Here is an 18,655-nt window from a genome sequence, read left to right on the forward strand (position 1 = left end):
CTTACTCATAACACACAAGAGACTTATTGGTCTGTACTGATAGGGAGATGACTTATCGCCTGAATTCTTAAATACAGGGCATACTGATGAGGTCTTTCAGGGAGTCGGAAAGCACTTCTCCTTAAGGCAACGCTTAAACAGTTTCGTAAGTATGGGAGCGAGTTCTGGTTGAAGCTTTTTAAACACTGTAATTGGGATGCCGTCAGGGCCAGTTGCTTTACTGGAATCAAGGTTCTTGATTAGCTTGGCGACCTCATGCACAGATATTTGTCTATTACCTAGCGTGTTCTGTGTTATAGGAGGAAATATGGGGAGTTGATGGCCTTCGTCGCATAGGGTGATGGCCTTCGTCGCATATATATATATATATATATATATATATATATATATATGTTTTATTTTTTATTACCGTATCTTTCTGTTAAGTTACATTATTGTTTCGGCTACACGGCCGTTTTTTTTTGGCCGTCTGTAGCTTCCTCAGACGTTTACAGAAATGTTTGTTATGATGGGATGAAAGAGTGAATGATGTCAGAGGATGGGTGCGAGAAGAGCGGAAAAAAGAGGAAGGGAACAAGGGGAAAAGGTTGCTGCTTGGCATGTCGGTAATGTTTAGTTTTGGAGTTTAAGGACCTTAGGTGGTTGTGGGGAGGGTCTGGGAAGTTTATTTCTGGTGTGGCTAAGGGCATAGAGATACATGGAGGGGGGAGGGATATCTGGGGGTAGGAGGAGGGGGTTACTTTAAAATTTGAGTCTTAATGTTTAAGTTTTTGGCGTCTCGTTGGTGAGATGATTTCTTGATAAGTGAGTCTTGACCTGTTGGGTGTTCGCTTAGGTTCGGAGGCGGGGGGGCCTATGATTCGTTTTATTTATTTTGTTTTTATTTATTGTTAAGTGCTTGGAGAGGGTTAGCTAGCGGCCGTGCGCGCAAGCACACACATGCGCACATACACACACATATATATTTTAAGAACCGTTCACATGTACACATACATCTCCGCCCTGGCGTGCAAATACATGAACATATGCGCGCATGCATGCATACACACCCGCGCCGCTCCCGCTGACGTCAAATTTTCCTTAAGGTGTTAAATTGATTACGTGTGCGTAAGCATGAATGCGCTCATACACAGAAACACACATACATCGACACCCATACCTCCAAGGAGGCGTATACATGGGCCTACATGCGCATATTGATTCAGACATACTTGCACCCCCACGCATACATGCAAGCTCATGCGCACATACAGACACTAATACTCGTGAACACATACATCGACATATACACAGCTGCACGCTCCCACACTCGTATGTGGACAGCAGGCAGCGGGCACATATACTCTGACATCCACACACGTATACATAGGTACGTTCATATATACATCGATAACCCATGTACACACGGACACACGCATGGATGCACACGTGCGTGTATACACACACTTACACACCCAGATATACGGACAGTTATTGGTATAGACATATTCGTCTACATAGATGTAAATCTAAGTTCATTTGTGGGTATATAGGCGCTTTCGTTCGATGTCGACATGATTATACATAGTTATGAGCATAAACTCATTCCATAATATTTTCATTTTCATTAGTGTTTTTTTATGGTTAGATGTGGGTGCACACTGGAGAGCCGGCGTACACCTCCACATACATATACATACCCACAGATGCACGTCCCCACACGTATGCATGTACACAGATATACATGCATACACGCATACACATATGCACACACATATGCTCTCATTATATACATCTGCAAAGATAAACACCCACACTCACTTACGCACCGATATCTGCGCATGCATATACATACAGATATATAGCATGACCTGCCGTGAATATGGGCACAGGTTTCATCCACATATACTTACATACGCATTAATAAACGCCCACGTACCTGGGATAGTGGTCCTAGTTAACCATGCTTATAGATTTTGAGGAGGAGTTTGAGGTAGTTTATATGGGGGTTGAGTGCTGTAGTTATTGTTCTAAGTTGGGGTATTTGTTTTTTAGGGTATTATCGATCAGTTTAGGCGGAAGACTATATTGGGGTGTCATACTCTAAGGTATGCGTCTATACACATAAGGCATCGGTCAGTTGTACATTTCCATGCGTACTTACCTGTGCAGGTGTAAATCCACATAGTTATATGTAAACAATTTCCGTGTTATGTCGTGGAGGTTGCATGTAGGGTGTGTGGGGGTTGGGCAGGAGGTTTGCTAGGGGGAGGGAAATTTATGCCGATTATTGGGTGGTTATGTGGGATAAGGTTATGTGGTGTTTAGAGTTGGTGGTGATTGGGGGTATATATATATATATATATATATATATATATATATATATATATATATATATATATATATATATTAAAAGGACACCTGTCTCTTTTGCCCTTAAATTCCCGTCACCCTTTTAATAGATTGAATTTCTAGTTCATCTTAGAGTACATTGAAAGCGTAGCTGCACTTTTTAAAGTGAACCACGTTACCGGGCATGATGACTGCAAACTAAGTGATATTTTTTGTTCGCATGGAAACAAGAAAACTCAAAATTCTAATCACACTTTACATCTTATTTATTAATTATCCTCTTATTCCTCCATTACTTTTATTAACAATCTTTTAAATATATTGTCAAACTAATTAATAAATATTAACTTTTACAACCATCATATATAACCTCTCCCCGTTTTCACTCAATACAACAGCGGAAACTATCTTCAATTTTATTTGAATTTTTTGGGGAGGAGTAAAACATTATTGAATAGATACTTATTTTCGTAAGTACTAACTAAATTAATCCTAACTATCCACGCGGAGGCGCAGAAATGTCTGGTTTAGAACCCAGGCGCGGAGCTACTTCTCTCGGTACTGATGGATCCGTAGATTCCGTCAAGTAATCACTCTAAAAGAATGAAAACGATGATATTAAACCTGTGTTACTGACCTCGTACATCATGGCACCAAATTAATAAGGGAAGTTGGTCTCTTTAGTCATGATCGCCAACCATCCTAGAGGTGGTAACCCATACAAATTAGCTTATTTGCAAACCTTAATTGCGTACGGAGTAGATAGGCTGTAACAACGATAGATTTCGTGGCTTAGTGGGGGATGCCCTTTTCTCTTCCCTGCAACCTTTCTCCCACAGAAGAGACGCTGCCAGCCTATCTTTGTTTTATCGTTATTTCCATGGCAGGTGCTCGTCTGAGTTCCAATCTCCTCGCCAATTTTTTACGAAGAACGCACATCTAGCTGAAACCACTGTCAAAAATTTTCCCCATCTTTATCTGTGCCTAAATCAAAGCGTAATTTCCATGAACAAAGCTTCTTTCTTAGAACTGCACGCCTGTGGAACTCTGTTCCGTTTGCCTGCCTCCCACCCGACTCCCCATATTTCCTCCTATAACACAGAACACGCTATGTGGTCGCCAAGCTAATCAAGAACCTTGATTCCAGTAAAGCAACTAGGCCTGACGGCATCCTAATTCTAGTGTTAAAGAAGCGTCAACCAGAACTTACTCCCATACTTACGAAACTGTTTATGGGGAGTTGATGGCATTCGTCGCATAGAGTAGTATTAGCTGCAAAGTTCTTGGCAAATAGTTTTGCCTTGTCTGATGCTGACGAGATGACCTCAGGTCCATTGATGATGGTTGGGATAGAACGCACACTTATGTTCAGGATCCTATTTGTTATTTACCAAAACTGGTGGGAACCAAGCCGCTGCTCAGCTACTTTGGATTTAACGGACTGAGCATATAACTCTCTTGCATTTTTATTACTCTTTTACAGTGGTTGCTGGCGTTCCTGAAAGCAGCTTTAGTCTCAGTGCATCTATTACGTTGGTAGCTATGGAAAAAGTGATTTCTGTGCGTGATGGCAGCAGCACATTCTGGGGAGAACCATGGCTGGCTGTTAGGTTTTTGTTGGAATTTTTTAGATGGTATGAATCGGTCTATGCCTACAATTAACCATTCAGTGAGGTCTGATACTATAGAGGACACATCCTTTTTAAACATGGGATGCAGAGGTAGATCAGATATGAATGTATGGAAGCTACTCCAGTCAGACATAGAGTATCGGTATACAGTACAGTGGAGGGGTACGTCTGGGGATTATTATATTTAATTTTTATCTTAACTGATACGAACGAGTGGTCGGAGGATCCTAGAGGAGAAAGAACGGAACATGAACATAGCTCAGGGGAAGTGGAGAGAAAAAGGTCTAGATATATATACACAGGCGGCAAAAAGAAAGTCCGCACGTTATTTTTTCAAAAACTGCAAATTTAAGCTAAATTTAATGTAACTGTTTAAACAACCTATACCTCATTTGATTCGCCTTTTATTCTACTATAATTTGACCTGTTCATATTTGACTAATCGTTTTTAAACGTAAATAAATTTATTTAGTGTCCCCGTCCTTTTGGCACATTTAATAAGTTCCCCATTAGAACTCTTTATTTTTCGACACAATATTATTTTGTTCGCTATCGATTTTCTCCTGACGAGATGATAGACGAAAGAGCTCTCGAGAAACTTCCACCTATTATTTTTAAAACTATATATAAATTCTGTACCTCTAAACATTTATATATATATATATATATATATATATATATATATATATATATATATATATATATATATATATATATATTTCTGGTAAATGCCTGTTTTCATTGAAACAATACAATTATGTAGATTTTACATGACGGAAAACATATTTCGGGGTTTTTGTAAATTGTTTATAACGCAACAGCTTCTGTATTGATAGTTTCGTAATTCGTAAAATGGCGTTTGTCGCATTTTGCATCTGAACTCTTACTAAATATATACTGCAAGAATACCTGTCCTGACACAGGCGAAATTAATTCTCCGAATTGAACAATTTATACCACTTTTATGTATCGTTACGAATAATAAAATCAAGATATAAAACTCATGTTTGTGGTCCTTATTCCATTTTTTTTAGGAATGACTGCTTTTGTTAAGAGATATCCGAACAGACAAAAGACGTTTCTCATTCTATAAGATATATAAAGAAACTATTTTCAAGCCAGAATGAACAGAATCAGAAGCATCAGTTCTTAACATGATGTCAACTTTGTTATGTATTTAAACAGATCTTATGAAACACGAGTGACATTGTTGGCCTATTAAATAGCCGAGTTGTAAAAGCGATGAATCATTGAATGCCGATAAACTTGACTCTAAAATATGTCCATATAAGAATTGTACTATGACAAAAATATGTTACATAACAAATTTGTGTCAAATAAAGAAATGAGAATATGACTGCAGGAATAAAATAATCTAAAATAGTCTTCGTGTTTAAATTGTAAATAAAAAAAAAGGTTGGTTGGTTGTTTTTGTTTTACGGCACATCAACCCTTTCTTTATATTTATAAAAGTGAAAATGTGTGTGTGTGTGTGTACGTTTCCCTACGGAATAACTTTGTCAATTTTCAGTCTACAGACTCGAGATTTGACATAAGGGGTATTAAGATTTGGGAAAATTTCAATAATCGGATTTCGGCCAGATATTTGGCCGTCAAGAGGTTAAAGTTCAACGATTTGACCTTTAAAAACTATACCAAACTGCCCCGCCAATTTTGGGTCGAAACACTTAAAATTTTAAATATAGGTTACTTGGACATGGATCAAACTTTTGATTTGATTTGAGCTCACAAAAATAAATGTTAAGACGTAAAAATTGGGGTCACAGTTAAATTTTTTTTTACCTCTGCGATCTCTACCAAATTACTCAGCCAATTTCTGGTCTAAACATGTTAAATCTTACATAAAGGGTATTCAGAGATAGGGGAAGCTTTTTGATCGATTTGGGTCGAAAATTTATAATAGTGAATTAATAGCGAATAATTTAGTGTTTGAGATTAATAGTAAATAAATACGAAATAATTTTGTGTTTGCAATTAATAATAAATTAATAGCAAATAATTTTGTCTATGCGATTAAAAGTGAATTATTAGTAAATACTTTTGTGTTTGAGATTAATAGTGAATTAATAGCAAATAATTTTGTGTTTGGGAATAATAGTGAATTATTAGCAAATAATTTTGTGTTTGCGATTAATAGTGAATTAATAGCAAATAATTTTGTGTTTGAGATTAATAGTGAATTCATAGTAAATAATTTTGTGTTTGCGATTAATAGTGAATAAATAGCAAATAATTTTGTGTTTGAGATTGATAGTGAATTCATAGTAAATAATCTTTTGTTTGAGATTGATAGTGAATTAATAGTAAATAATTTTGGGTTTGAGATTAATAGTGAATTAATAGTAAATAATTTTGTGTTTGCGATTAATAGTGAATTAATAGCAAATAATTTTGTGTTTGAGATTAATAGTGTATTTATAGCAAATAATTTTGTGTTTGCGATTAATAGTGAATTAATAGTAAATAATTTTGTGTTTGCGATTAATAGTGAATTAATAGCAACTAATTTTGTGTTTGAGATTAATAGTGAATTAATAGCAAATAATTTTGTGTTTGCGATTAATAGTGAATTATTAGTAAATAATTTTTTTGTTTGAGATTAATAGTGAATTTGAGTTTGAGATTAATAGTGAAGATTTAATAGTGAATAGTAAATAATTTTTTTGTTTGAGATTAATAGTGAATTATTAGTAAATAATTTTGTGTTTGAGATTAATAGTGAATTAATAGCAAATAATTTTGTGTTTGAGATTGATAGTGAATTCATAGTAAATAGTTTTTTGTTTGAGATTGATAGTGAATTAATAGTAAATAATTTTGGGTTTGAGATTAATAGTGAATTAATAGCAAATAATTTTGTGTTTGCGATTAATAGTGAATTAATAGCAAATAATTTTGTGTTTGAGATTAATAGTGTATTTATAGCAAATAATTTTGTGTTTGGGATTAATAGTGAATTAATAGTAAATAATTTTTTTGTTTGAGATAAATAGTGAATTAATAGCAACTAATTTTGTGTTTGAGATTAATAGTGAATTAATAGCAAATAATTTTGTGTTTGCGATTAATAGTGAATTATTAGTAAATAATTTTTTTGTTTGAGATTAATACTGAATTATTAGTAAATAATTTTTTTGTTTGAGATTAATAGTGAATTATTAGTAAATAATTTTTTTGTTTGAGATTAATAGTGAATTATTAGTAAATCATTTTTTTGTTTGAGATTAATAGTGAATTATTAGTAAATAATTTTTTGTTTGAGATTAATAGTGAATTAATAGTAAATAATTTTTTTGTTTGAGATTAATAGTGAATTATTAGTAAATAATTTTTTTGTTTGAGATTAATAGTGAATTATTAGTAAATAATTTTTTTGTTTGAGATTAATAGTGAATTATTAGTAAATAATTTTTTTGTTTGAGATTAATACTGAATTATTAGTAAATAATTTTTTTGTTTGAGATTAATAGTGAATTATTAGTAAATAATTTTTTTGTTTGAGATTAATAGTGAATTATTAGTAAATAATTTTTTTGTTTGAGATTAATACTGAATTATTAGTAAATAATTTTTTTGTTTGAGATTAATAGTGAATTATTAGTAAATAATTTTTTTGTTTGAGATTAATAGTGAATTATTAGTAAATAATTTTTTTGTTTGAGATTAATACTGAATTATTAGTAAATAATTTTTTTGTTTGAGATTAATAGTGAATTATTAGTAAATAATTTTTTTGTTTGAGATTAATAGTGAATTATTAGTAAATAATTTTTTTGTTTGAGATTAATACTGAATTATTAGTAAATAATTTTTTGTTTGAGATTAATAGTGAATTAATAGTAAATAATTTTTTTGTTTGAGATTAATAGTGAATTATTAGTAAATAATTTTTTTGTTTGAGATTAATAGTGAATTATTAGTAAATAATTTTTTTGTTTGAGATTAATAGTGAATTATTAGTAAATAATTTTTTTGTTTGAGATTAATACTGAATTATTAGTAAATAATTTTTTTGTTTGAGATTAATAGTGAATTATTAGTAAATAATTTTTTTGTTTGAGATTAATAGTGAATTATTAGTAAATAATTTTTTTGTTTGAGATCAATAGTGAATTATTAGTAAATAATTTTTTTGTTTGAGATTAATAGTGAATTATTAGTAAATAATTTTTTTGTTTAAGATTAATAGTGAATTATTAGTAAATAATTTTTTTGTTTGAGATTAATAGTGAATTATTAGTAAATCATTTTGTGTTTGAGATTAATAGTGAATTATTAGTAAATAATTTTTTTGTTTGAGATTAATAGTGAATTATTAGTAAATAATTTTTTTGTTTGAGATTAATAGTGAATTATTAGTAAATAATTTTTTTGTTTGAGATTAATAGTGAATTATTAGTAAATAATTTTTTTGTTTGAGATCAATAGTGAATTATTAGTAAATAATTTTGTGTTTGAGATTAATAGTGAATTATTAGTAAATAATTTTTTTGTTTGAGATTAATAGTGAATTATTAGTAAATAATTTTTTTGTTTGAGATTAATAGTGAATTATTAGTAAAAAAAATTTTTTTGAGATTAATAGTGAATTAAAAGCAAATAATTTTGTGTTTGAGATAAATAGTGAATTAATAGCAAATAATTTTGTGTTTGCGATTAATAGTGAATTAATAGTAAATAATTTTGTGTTTGAGATTAATAGTGAATTATTAGTAAATAATTTTTTTGTTTGAGATTAATAGTGAATTATTAGTAAATAATTTTTTTGTTTGAGATTAATAGTGAATTATTAGTAAATAATTTTGTGTTTGAGATTAATAGTGAATTATTAGTAAATAATGTTTTTGTTTGAGATTAATAGTGAATTATTAGTAAATAATTTTTTTGTTTGAGATTAATAGTGAATTATTAGTAAATAATTTTGTGTTTGAGATTAATAGTGAATTATTAGTAAATAATTTTTTTGTTTGAGATTAATAGTGAATTATTCGTAAATAATTTTTTTGTTTGAGATTAATAGTGAATTATTAGTAAATAATTTTTTTGTTTGAGATTAATAGTGAATTATTAGTAAATAATTTTTTTGTTTGAGATTAATAGTGAATTATTAGTAAATAATTTTTTTGTTTGAGATTAATAGTGAATTATTCGTAAATAATTTTGTGTTTGAGATTAATAGTGAATTATTAGTAAATAATTTTTTTGTTTGAGATTAATAGTGAATTATTAGTAAATAATTTTTTTGTTTGAGATTAATAGTGAATTATTAGTAAAAAAAATTTTTTTGAGATTAATAGTGAATTAAAAGCAAATAATTTTGTGTTTGAGATAAATAGTGAATTAATAGCAAATAATTTTGTGTTTGCGATTAATAGTGAATTAATAGTAAATAATTTTGTGTTTGAGATTAATAGTGAATTATTAGTAAATAATTTTTGTGTTTGAGATTAATAGTGAATTATTAGTAAATAATTTTTTTGTTTGAGATTAATAGTGAATTTGAGTTTGAGATTAATAGTGAAGATTTAATAGTGAATAGTAAATAATTTTTTTGTTTGAGATTAATAGTGAATTATTAGTAAATAATTTTGTGTTTGAGATTAATAGTGAATTAATAGCAAATAATTTTGTGTTTGAGATTGATAGTGAATTCATAGTAAATAGTTTTTTGTTTGAGATTGATAGTGAATTAATAGTAAATAATTTTGGGTTTGAGATTAATAGTGAATTAATAGCAAATAATTTTGTGTTTGCGATTAATAGTGAATTAATAGCAAATAATTTTGTGTTTGAGATTAATAGTGTATGTATAGCAAATAATTTTGTGTTTGGGATTAATAGTGAATTAATAGTAAATAATTTTTTTGTTTGAGATAAATAGTGAATTAATAGCAACTAATTTTGTGTTTGAGATTAATAGTGAATTAATAGCAAATAATTTTGTGTTTGCGATTAATAGTGAATTATTAGTAAATAATTTTTTTGTTTGAGATTAATAGTGAATTATTAGTAAATAATTTTTTTGTTTGAGATTAATAGTGAATTATTAGTAAATAATTTTGTGTTTGAGATTAATAGTGAATTATTAGTAAATAATTTTTTTGTTTGAGATAAATAGTGAATTATTAGTAAATAATTTTGTGTTTGAGATTAATAGTGAATTATTAGTAAATAATTTTTTTGTTTGAGATTAATAGTGAATTATTAGTAAATAATTTTTTTGTTTGAGATTAATAGTGAATTATTAGTAAAAAAAATTTTTTTGAGATTAATAGTGAATTAAAAGCAAATAATTTTGTGTTTGAGATAAATAGTGAATTAATAGGAAATAATTTTGTGTTTGCGATTAATAGTGAATTAATAGTAAATAATTTTGTGTTTGAGATTAATAGTGAATTATTAGTAAATAATTTTTTTGTTTGAGATTAATAGTGAATTATTAGTAAATAATTTTTTTGTTTGAGATTAATAGTGAATTATTAGTAAATAATTTTGTGTTTGAGATTAATAGTGAATTATTAGTAAATAATTTTTTTGTTTGAGATTAATAGTGAATTATTAGTAAATAATTTTTTTGTTTGAGATTAATAGTGAATTATTAGTAAATAATTTTGTGTTTGAGATTAATAGTGAATTATTAGTAAATAATTTTTTTGTTTGAGATTAATAGTTAATTATTCGTAAATAATTTTTTTGTTTGAGATTAATAGTGAATTATTAGTAAATAATTTTTTTGTTTGAGATTAATAGTGAATTATTAGTAAATAATTTTTTTGTTTGAGATTAATAGTGAATTATTAGTAAATAATTTTTTTGTTTGAGATTAATAGTGAATTATTAGTAAATAATTTTGTGTTTGAGATTAATAGTGAATTATTAGTAAATAATTTTTTTGTTTGAGATTAATAGTGAATTATGAGTAAATAATTTTTTTGTTTGAGATTAATAGTGAATTATTAGTAAAAAATTTTTTTTTGAGATTAATAGTGAATTAAAAGCAAATAATTTTGTGTTTGAGATAAATAGTGAATTAATAGCAAATAATTTTGTGTTTGCGATTAATAGTGAATTAATAGTAAATAATTTTGTGTTTGAGATTAATAGTGAATTATTAGTAAATAATTTTTTTGTTTGAGATTAATAGTGAATTATTAGTAAATAATTTTTTTGTTTGAGATTAATAGTGAATTATTAGTAAATAATTTTGTGTTTGAGATTAATAGTGAATTATTAGTAAATAATTTTTTTGTTTGAGATTAATAGTGAATTATTAGTAAATAATTTTTTTGTTTGAGATTAATAGTGAATTATTCGTAAATAATTTTTTTGTTTGAGATTAATAGTGAATTATTAGTAAATAATTTTTTTGTTTGAGATTAATAGTGAATTATTAGTAAATAATTTTTTTGTTTGAGATTAATAGTGAATTATTAGTAAATAATTTTTTTGTTTGAGATTAATAGTGAATTATTAGTAAATAATTTTGTGTTTGAGATTAATAGTGAATTATTAGTAAATAATTTTTTTGTTTGAGATTAATAGTGAATTATTAGTAAATAATTTTTTTGTTTGTAGATTAATAGTGAATTATTAGTAAATAATTTTTTTGTTTGAGATTAATAGTGAATTATTAGTAAATAATTTTGTGTTTGAGATTAATAGTGAATTATTAGTAAATAATTTTTTTGTTTGAGATTAATAGTGAATTATTAGTAAATAATTTTTTTGTTTGAGATTAATAGTGAATTATTCGTAAATAATTTTTTTGTTTGAGATTAATAGTGAATTATTAGTAAATAATTTTTTTGTTTGAGATTAATAGTGAATTATTAGTAAATAATTTTTTTGTTTGAGATTAATAGTGAATTATTAGTAAATAATTTTTTTGTTTGAGATTAATAGTGAATTATTAGTAAATAATTTTGTGTTTGAGATTAATAGTGAATTATTAGTAAATAATTTTTTTGTTTGAGATTAATAGTGAATTATTAGTAAATAATTTTTTTGTTTGTAGATTAATAGTGAATTATTAGTAAAAAAATTTTTTTTGAGATTAATAGTGAATTAAAAGCAAATAATTTTGTGTTAGAGATAAATAGTGAATTAATAGCAAATAATTTTGTGTTTGCGATTAATAGTGAATTAATAGTAAATAATTTTGTGTTTGAGATTAATAGTGAATTATTAGTAAATAATTTTTTGTTTGAGATTAATAGTGAATTAAAAGCAAATAATTTTGTGTTTGAGATTAATAGTGAATTAATAGCAAATAATTTTGTGTTTGAGATTAATAGTGAATTATTAGTAAATAATTTTTCTGTTTGATATTAATAGTAAATTAATAGCAAATAATTTTGTGTTTGAGATCAATATTAGTAAATAAATATGGGGTTGATAACAATAGTAAATTAGTAGCAAATAATTTTAAGTTTGCGATTAATAGTGAATTAATCTGTCTATACTAGCAGTTCAACCCATCTTTCCTCGGGCCCTCTGTACTGTTCATAACTTGCCCTACGTGTAAATACACTTTATGTAAGATTTTAAATGTTTAGGCCAAAAATTTTCAGTAATTTCGTAGAGACCGCAGAGGTAAAAATTTAAAAACTTTGACCTCAATTCTGACCCCTTACAATTTATTATTTTGGTCTCAAATAAAATAAGGAGGTTTATCCATGTCCAAGTTACTTATATCTAAAATTTAAAGTGTTTAGACCCAAATTGACGAAGGAATTTGTGTAGAATCTTCAAAGGTCAACCTTTTCGTTTCCTGACCTTTTCGTAGCCAAATTATCGCCCCAAACCTGATTAAAATGTTTGACGCACATCTTAATACACGTTATGTATACATTTCAAATGTTTAGACCCAAAATAGCCTAAGTAGTTTGCTAGAGACCGCCAAGGCAAACTATTTTGAACTTTGACCCTTTTGCAGCTCAAACTTTTTACTTAAACCGATTATAAAGCTTGCCCTATCTCTGAATACCCTTTATATAAAATTCCAAATGTTTAGACAAGGAGTTAGCTGAGTGATTTGGTAGAGAGCGCAGATGTCATTTTTAAAAACTTTTAACCCCAATGTACATTTATTGTTTGGGGCGCAAATCAAATTAAAACGTTTGATCTCTGTCCGAGTAATCTACATTTAAAATTCCAAGTATTGATACCCAAAATTGACGGAGGAGTTTAGTGGAGGAGTTTCCAAAGGTCGAATCGTTGAACCTTATCCACTTACATTCAAATTTCTGGCCGAAAACGAATTAAAAGACTTTCCCAATATCCCTTATGCAAAATCATGAGTCTCTAGACTGAAAATACACAGAGTTATTTGGTAGGGAAATGTACACCCACCCACACAGACAGACATTTTAACTGCATCCCGTCTTCGCTAGGGCCGTATGTACTTTTAATAACTATGCATATATATATATATATATATATATATATATATATATATAAGTGAAATTGTGTGTGTGTGTGTGTGTGTGCATTTAGGGAGGGAGAGAGAGAGATAAAGAGAGAGAGAGGGAGAGGGAGAGGGGGAGAGCGAGAGAAAAAAGAGAGAGAGAGTTAGGGAGATGGGGCAAATAATTCCGAACTTGTGAAAACGTTCTATTTACGTTAAAACAATATATACATAAGTATAATTTTTTGGACGAAATATTGTTTCCAAAATATATCGAAGAAAGTAAGTATACCCCTACGGAAAAGTACAAATAGCATCTAGGACCGTGTAGGGCAAACTAAAAAAGTATATAAAAAAACTATGTTAAAAAAGTTATCTGCAGTCTCAAGGATCGAACGCAGAATGGTTAGTGTTAAAGGGGGCGATTAAATACTAAATACGCGATGATCAGCCATGAGAAAGCTTTTAGTTTATATATATATATATATATATATATATATATATATATATATATGTGTGTGTGTGTGTGTGTGTGTGTGTGTGTGTATAATTATTTTCAAATAAATTGTCTTACGACCGTTTTCGACTGATTCGTTCAATATTTGAATCCGTATGGTTGGTTTTTATTCCACTCTTCAACCTAACGAGTTTCTCCGGCGTTGACCGAAGATAAACAGCTGACTCACAATTATCGGAATGGGAAGATGTATAATTTAACTTTATACGCGTGTGGGTGGAGACACGTTCAAAGTGATTCCAAAAGAGGCTCAACTCATCTCAAGTATCATACACTTGTAAACTCGAGGTGGACAGTCTAGTTGAGGTGCGGCCGTGTAATATATGGAATAAATTAAAACTCATACATGTTTTTAAATAAGTAATCGTGCAATTTTGTATTTGTCTTCAATTCTGAAATATATTTTACATTTTTCAACAAAGTGAGTTACACTTAGTTTTCTTACTTCACCTTCGGCTCTTACATCTTCAAATATACAAGTGTTATTTCCAAAAGTAAAGCCTCCTATGTTTTTACTAAAAAGTTGAAGACCTAAAAATACGAGAGTCGTACTTTTAAAACGAGCAAAGTTTTGACAAAAGAATGTATTTTACTACATAGCTACTACAATTCTTAATGTACCTTTGCGATGAATTCAATGACGCATCTTTGCTTCTGACGTAGTTCATGCTCATTTCTTAGAATCTTATACTGTCAAGATGAAACTTTCAGGTCATGAAGTATAAGTTCAGAGATCATAATGCAATTTGCAATCTCTGTAACAGTGTGTATGAACGCGAGGGAAAATATCAGCAGGTGTTGTAAGATACCTGGCTTGCGAGGATATTAGCAGCAGTAGCCGAAAAATGCACATATGCAAATTAGGAAGTGTTCGAGAGCGGGATCGACAAAAGAAAGGAAAAAAGAACACCGCGTAGTCGGGAGATGAAAAGTGCGGTTGAAAAAGAAAATGGCTGTCTACCGTGGAGCAGTAAGAAAACGCGTGTCAGGTGAAACGGACATGCAGCCTCGCAGTGGCAGCGATAGATTTTTAAGCTGGTGTCGAGATGGAGAGAAAAAAACAATAATAAACGAGCTGTGTTAAAAATGAAAAAAAAATGAAGCTGAGTCGGATTTATTTATTTCTGTTTGCTTGTTCCTTTTCAACGGTGCAGGACGGCGTGAGGGTCCGAGAGAGGTTTTCAACTGTAACGAACACGATTTGAGCGTAACGGTCGCATTACATCTCTGATCTATTCGGGCGGAATAAAACATTACTTTTTAAACACCTCTCGTAGTTTTGGTCTCAGATGTTAAGCGAAAAAGTCTCATATTCTCTTTCACTGTTCATTATAACGTTATTCTGTTATTCCGTGATTCTGTTGAAGAGGCAGCACTCTTAATCACTGTTGTTGAACACAAAACATTATCAAATAATGATGCAGTCTATCCTTCAAAAATGATTAATTATTATTGACAAATTTTTAACTCAACAAAAGATAGAGAGTTAAGATTCGACGGTTTGAAAGACAAGACGAGTGTCCAATTGTTTTTAATGAATATTTCTATTTATTAAAAATAAAATTGATTTTTTTTTCAAATTTTCATCTTCAGGAAATTGGACGGTTATTGATTTGTTTCTTTTTTCTTCTTTTTCTTTATCTTCCTCTTATATGCCATTGCGATGATAAGTGATTGAATAAAAAAATAATTATATTAATGATAATAAGGACAATAATGATATCATTATTATTATTATTATTATTATTATTATTATTATTAATACTACTACTACTACTAATAATAATAATAATAATAATACACGGTCAATAAGAAAAAAAATTACAATAAAATGGAAAATATAATAAAATATAAGTAAATTCTAGTGAATGACCAATAGTCGCCGCCAACGAGAAATTAATGGTAAGCGGCTGTTAGGATAACGTAAATTAATCTACAAAGTTTTCGAAAGAGTTGGAAAGTACTGACAATCTGTGGAGACTTGTTGTTACTAAGACTCCAGAGAACGCAACAAGTTGTTCTCAAAGAGAAATCCTTGATGATGGCCTGTGTGACTATTCCTAGTGAGTAAATAATAATACACATTTAATAAGAAAAGAAATGAAAAAGTATAAAAATATAATAAAATATATTCTTTTATATTTGCTTTAGATTAAAATTTTGTTAATTGTTTATATTACAGAGATTTGCCTCTTGCTGTTTACTGTACATTTTCTGTCGTTATTATCAAGTACATCCTTACAAATGTCGCCTATTATGTGCTGCTGTCCATCTCAGAAATCAGCCAATCAAAATCTGTTGCATTGGTGAGTACATTTATGACGTAATAACACCGTTTCACTTGACTTCCGTTGTATATGTTTCCTTTTTATAAATTATATCGATTTATTTATTTTACGCACGAATCATCATTTTTAAGTCGAATGATAAAGAATATTAAGAGAGAGTTAAACATGATGGATGAAATGAAAAAAAAAACTATAATTACTTATGAACTTATGAGAACGGTTTTGACATTGACATTTAAGACGACCATATTACATCCTACATTAAAGTCCTCTAATGGTAATGAGTTCTAGAAATTAGAAATTATTAGAAAAAAAACTAAGTTCTTGGGAATCCGTTCAATGTTAGGCACACACAAGAAAAAAGGGAACTTTGTTGTTGTGGAAGTCAGACAAGTTATTGCTGTAAATGTATTGCAAGGAGAAACTAGAGATTGAAGCTCTGTCGAGCATTATCTTTAAAATAACGACAGAATAAAGAAAAATCTATAACGCTTCTTCCGTGTAAAAGTGTTGTAGAGAAAAGAAGCTATGGCTCACCACTAGATTATGACGTCGATTTTGTACTTTATTAAACAAGAACAGATAATTTCAGCAGAACAATTTCCCTAGAAAGGGAGCCTCAGTCGAGAGTTTCGCTTATCATATGGGAAATAACCGTTATCACATCTGCTGTAGATCTAACAGAACGGAAACCATATTGCACGTAACTACGAAGGTTACTTTTGCTGAGGTGGTTGACTACTTCTTTATTTAACGCAGATTCAAGTAACTTACACATGATGCATAGGAGACTTATTGGTCTGTACTGAGAGGGGGATAACCGATTACCTGAAATCAATCAGGGCATACCGATGAGATTTTCCAGGGTGTTGGGAAGCAATTCTTCTTAAGACAACGCTTAAACTGCTTTGTAAGTATGCAAGCTAGTTCTGGTTGAAGCTTTTTCAGCACTATAATTGGAATGCCGTCAGGGCTAGTTGCTTTATTGGAATCAAGGTTCTTGATTAGCTTCTTCCAAAGAATGAATCATCTAAAAACACCAGAGACAAAATACATTACTGTTTTTTTAATACATAATTACACGGTGGAACGATAAATTTGTCGCCCTAAAGAAAACGACACTTCAGCTTTATTTTAAAACTTTTATTGAAAAAATCAATTCACGTAACTTGATTATGTAATAGAGCTGACATCTATTCATCCTTCAGCCTCAATCACCGCCTCGATACGGGCCCGGAAGTGTAAGCATGATTTTTACACAAGCGCTGGCGGAATCTCAGCGAATACTCGGCGGATGGCGGCGATCAGGCTAGCTTTAATGTTGTGAGAGGTAATGTTGGTGATGTTCTCGGCATATGACCAAACAAAGAAGTCCAGCGGGTTCAGGTCGGGAGAGAAAGGTGGCAGTCAGAGAAGGGTACAAAGTTGTAGCACTCCTTCTGAAGCCAAACCTCGGTCTCTTTGGCCTTGTTGGCCACAACCGAGTCCTACTGCCACACCCATCCAGTTATACTTTGGTGCTGACTTTCAAGCCGACGTCCAAGATGTAAGATGATCTGATGTGGTTCTTGAAACCACACCAAAGACCATAAACGTGGTCAGAAACTTTGTTTTCATTATTCTGGGTACGCCGTTATTCGTCGCAATAAAGTCATGCATTTTGAGGATGCTGGCAATGGTCCACGTAGATTCCATGAACAAAGCTCCTTCCTTAGAACTGCACGCCTATGGAATTATCTTCCGTTTTTCTGCTTTCCAGCTGACTGCAATATCGTCGTCTTCAAGTCTAACCTAAATAAGTTCCTGATGAGCCGTTCCATATAAGTTAACAAATTTATTGAATCTCCATTACTAACGATTACTATATTATCCAATTTCTACTGTACACTCTTTAACCCTTATTCTCGAGTGGCCGCTTGGCCTTGATAAGTGGTGATGCATCTGCAAAAAAAAGTAATTCTGTAAAAAAAGTGCCAACCCTACAATTCCGTATATTAGCCAATGAAATACGAGATTCGGATCACTATTTATTATAGTAATCCAGCGTATTTCATTAAAAAAATAATTTGCCTAGTTTTTCAGAAATGTTTTATTTATTAATAGCTTGACGCCCGGTGTTGCCCGGTGGTACAATACTCTTAAACATGATATTTTAATTTATGAAGATTGCATATGTATTATTATAGAATAAATCCTCTATTGAATATTATATATTACGAGGAAAAATTTACCCGGTGGACTAATTCACAAAAAAAAAAAAAAATAAATAAATAAATAAAAAAAATAATAAAAAAAAAATAAAATGAATAAATAATAATGATAATGTCGTTCATCAAATTCATGTGTTTGTTTACAATATCACGTCAGATAATATTTTGGCTTGAGGATGAATGCCCTGGAAAAGTCACTTCTGATTAATGTTTAGTTTTAAAATCTACAAACGAAGAAATGATTTGCGGCG

General features: G+C 29.8%; 1 protein-coding gene across 1 annotated transcript in view; it reads left to right on the forward strand.

Annotated features, from left to right (window-relative positions):
• The window catches only part of LOC145278086 (Y+L amino acid transporter 2-like), a 107,323-nt gene that overhangs the window by 51,034 nt on the left and 37,634 nt on the right, over positions 1-18,655 (forward strand). Inside the window, exon 6 of the mRNA XM_080130351.1 lies at positions 16,089-16,212. Within this exon, the coding sequence (XP_079986477.1) occupies positions 16,089-16,212 (124 nt within the window). The remainder of the gene's footprint in view (positions 1-16,088; positions 16,213-18,655) is intronic.

The sequence above is a fragment of the Euprymna scolopes genome, chromosome 6, assembly GCF_053919585.1.
Source record: "Euprymna scolopes isolate OS-2025 chromosome 6, ASM5391958v1, whole genome shotgun sequence".
Taxonomy (NCBI): domain Eukaryota; kingdom Metazoa; phylum Mollusca; class Cephalopoda; order Sepiida; family Sepiolidae; genus Euprymna; species Euprymna scolopes.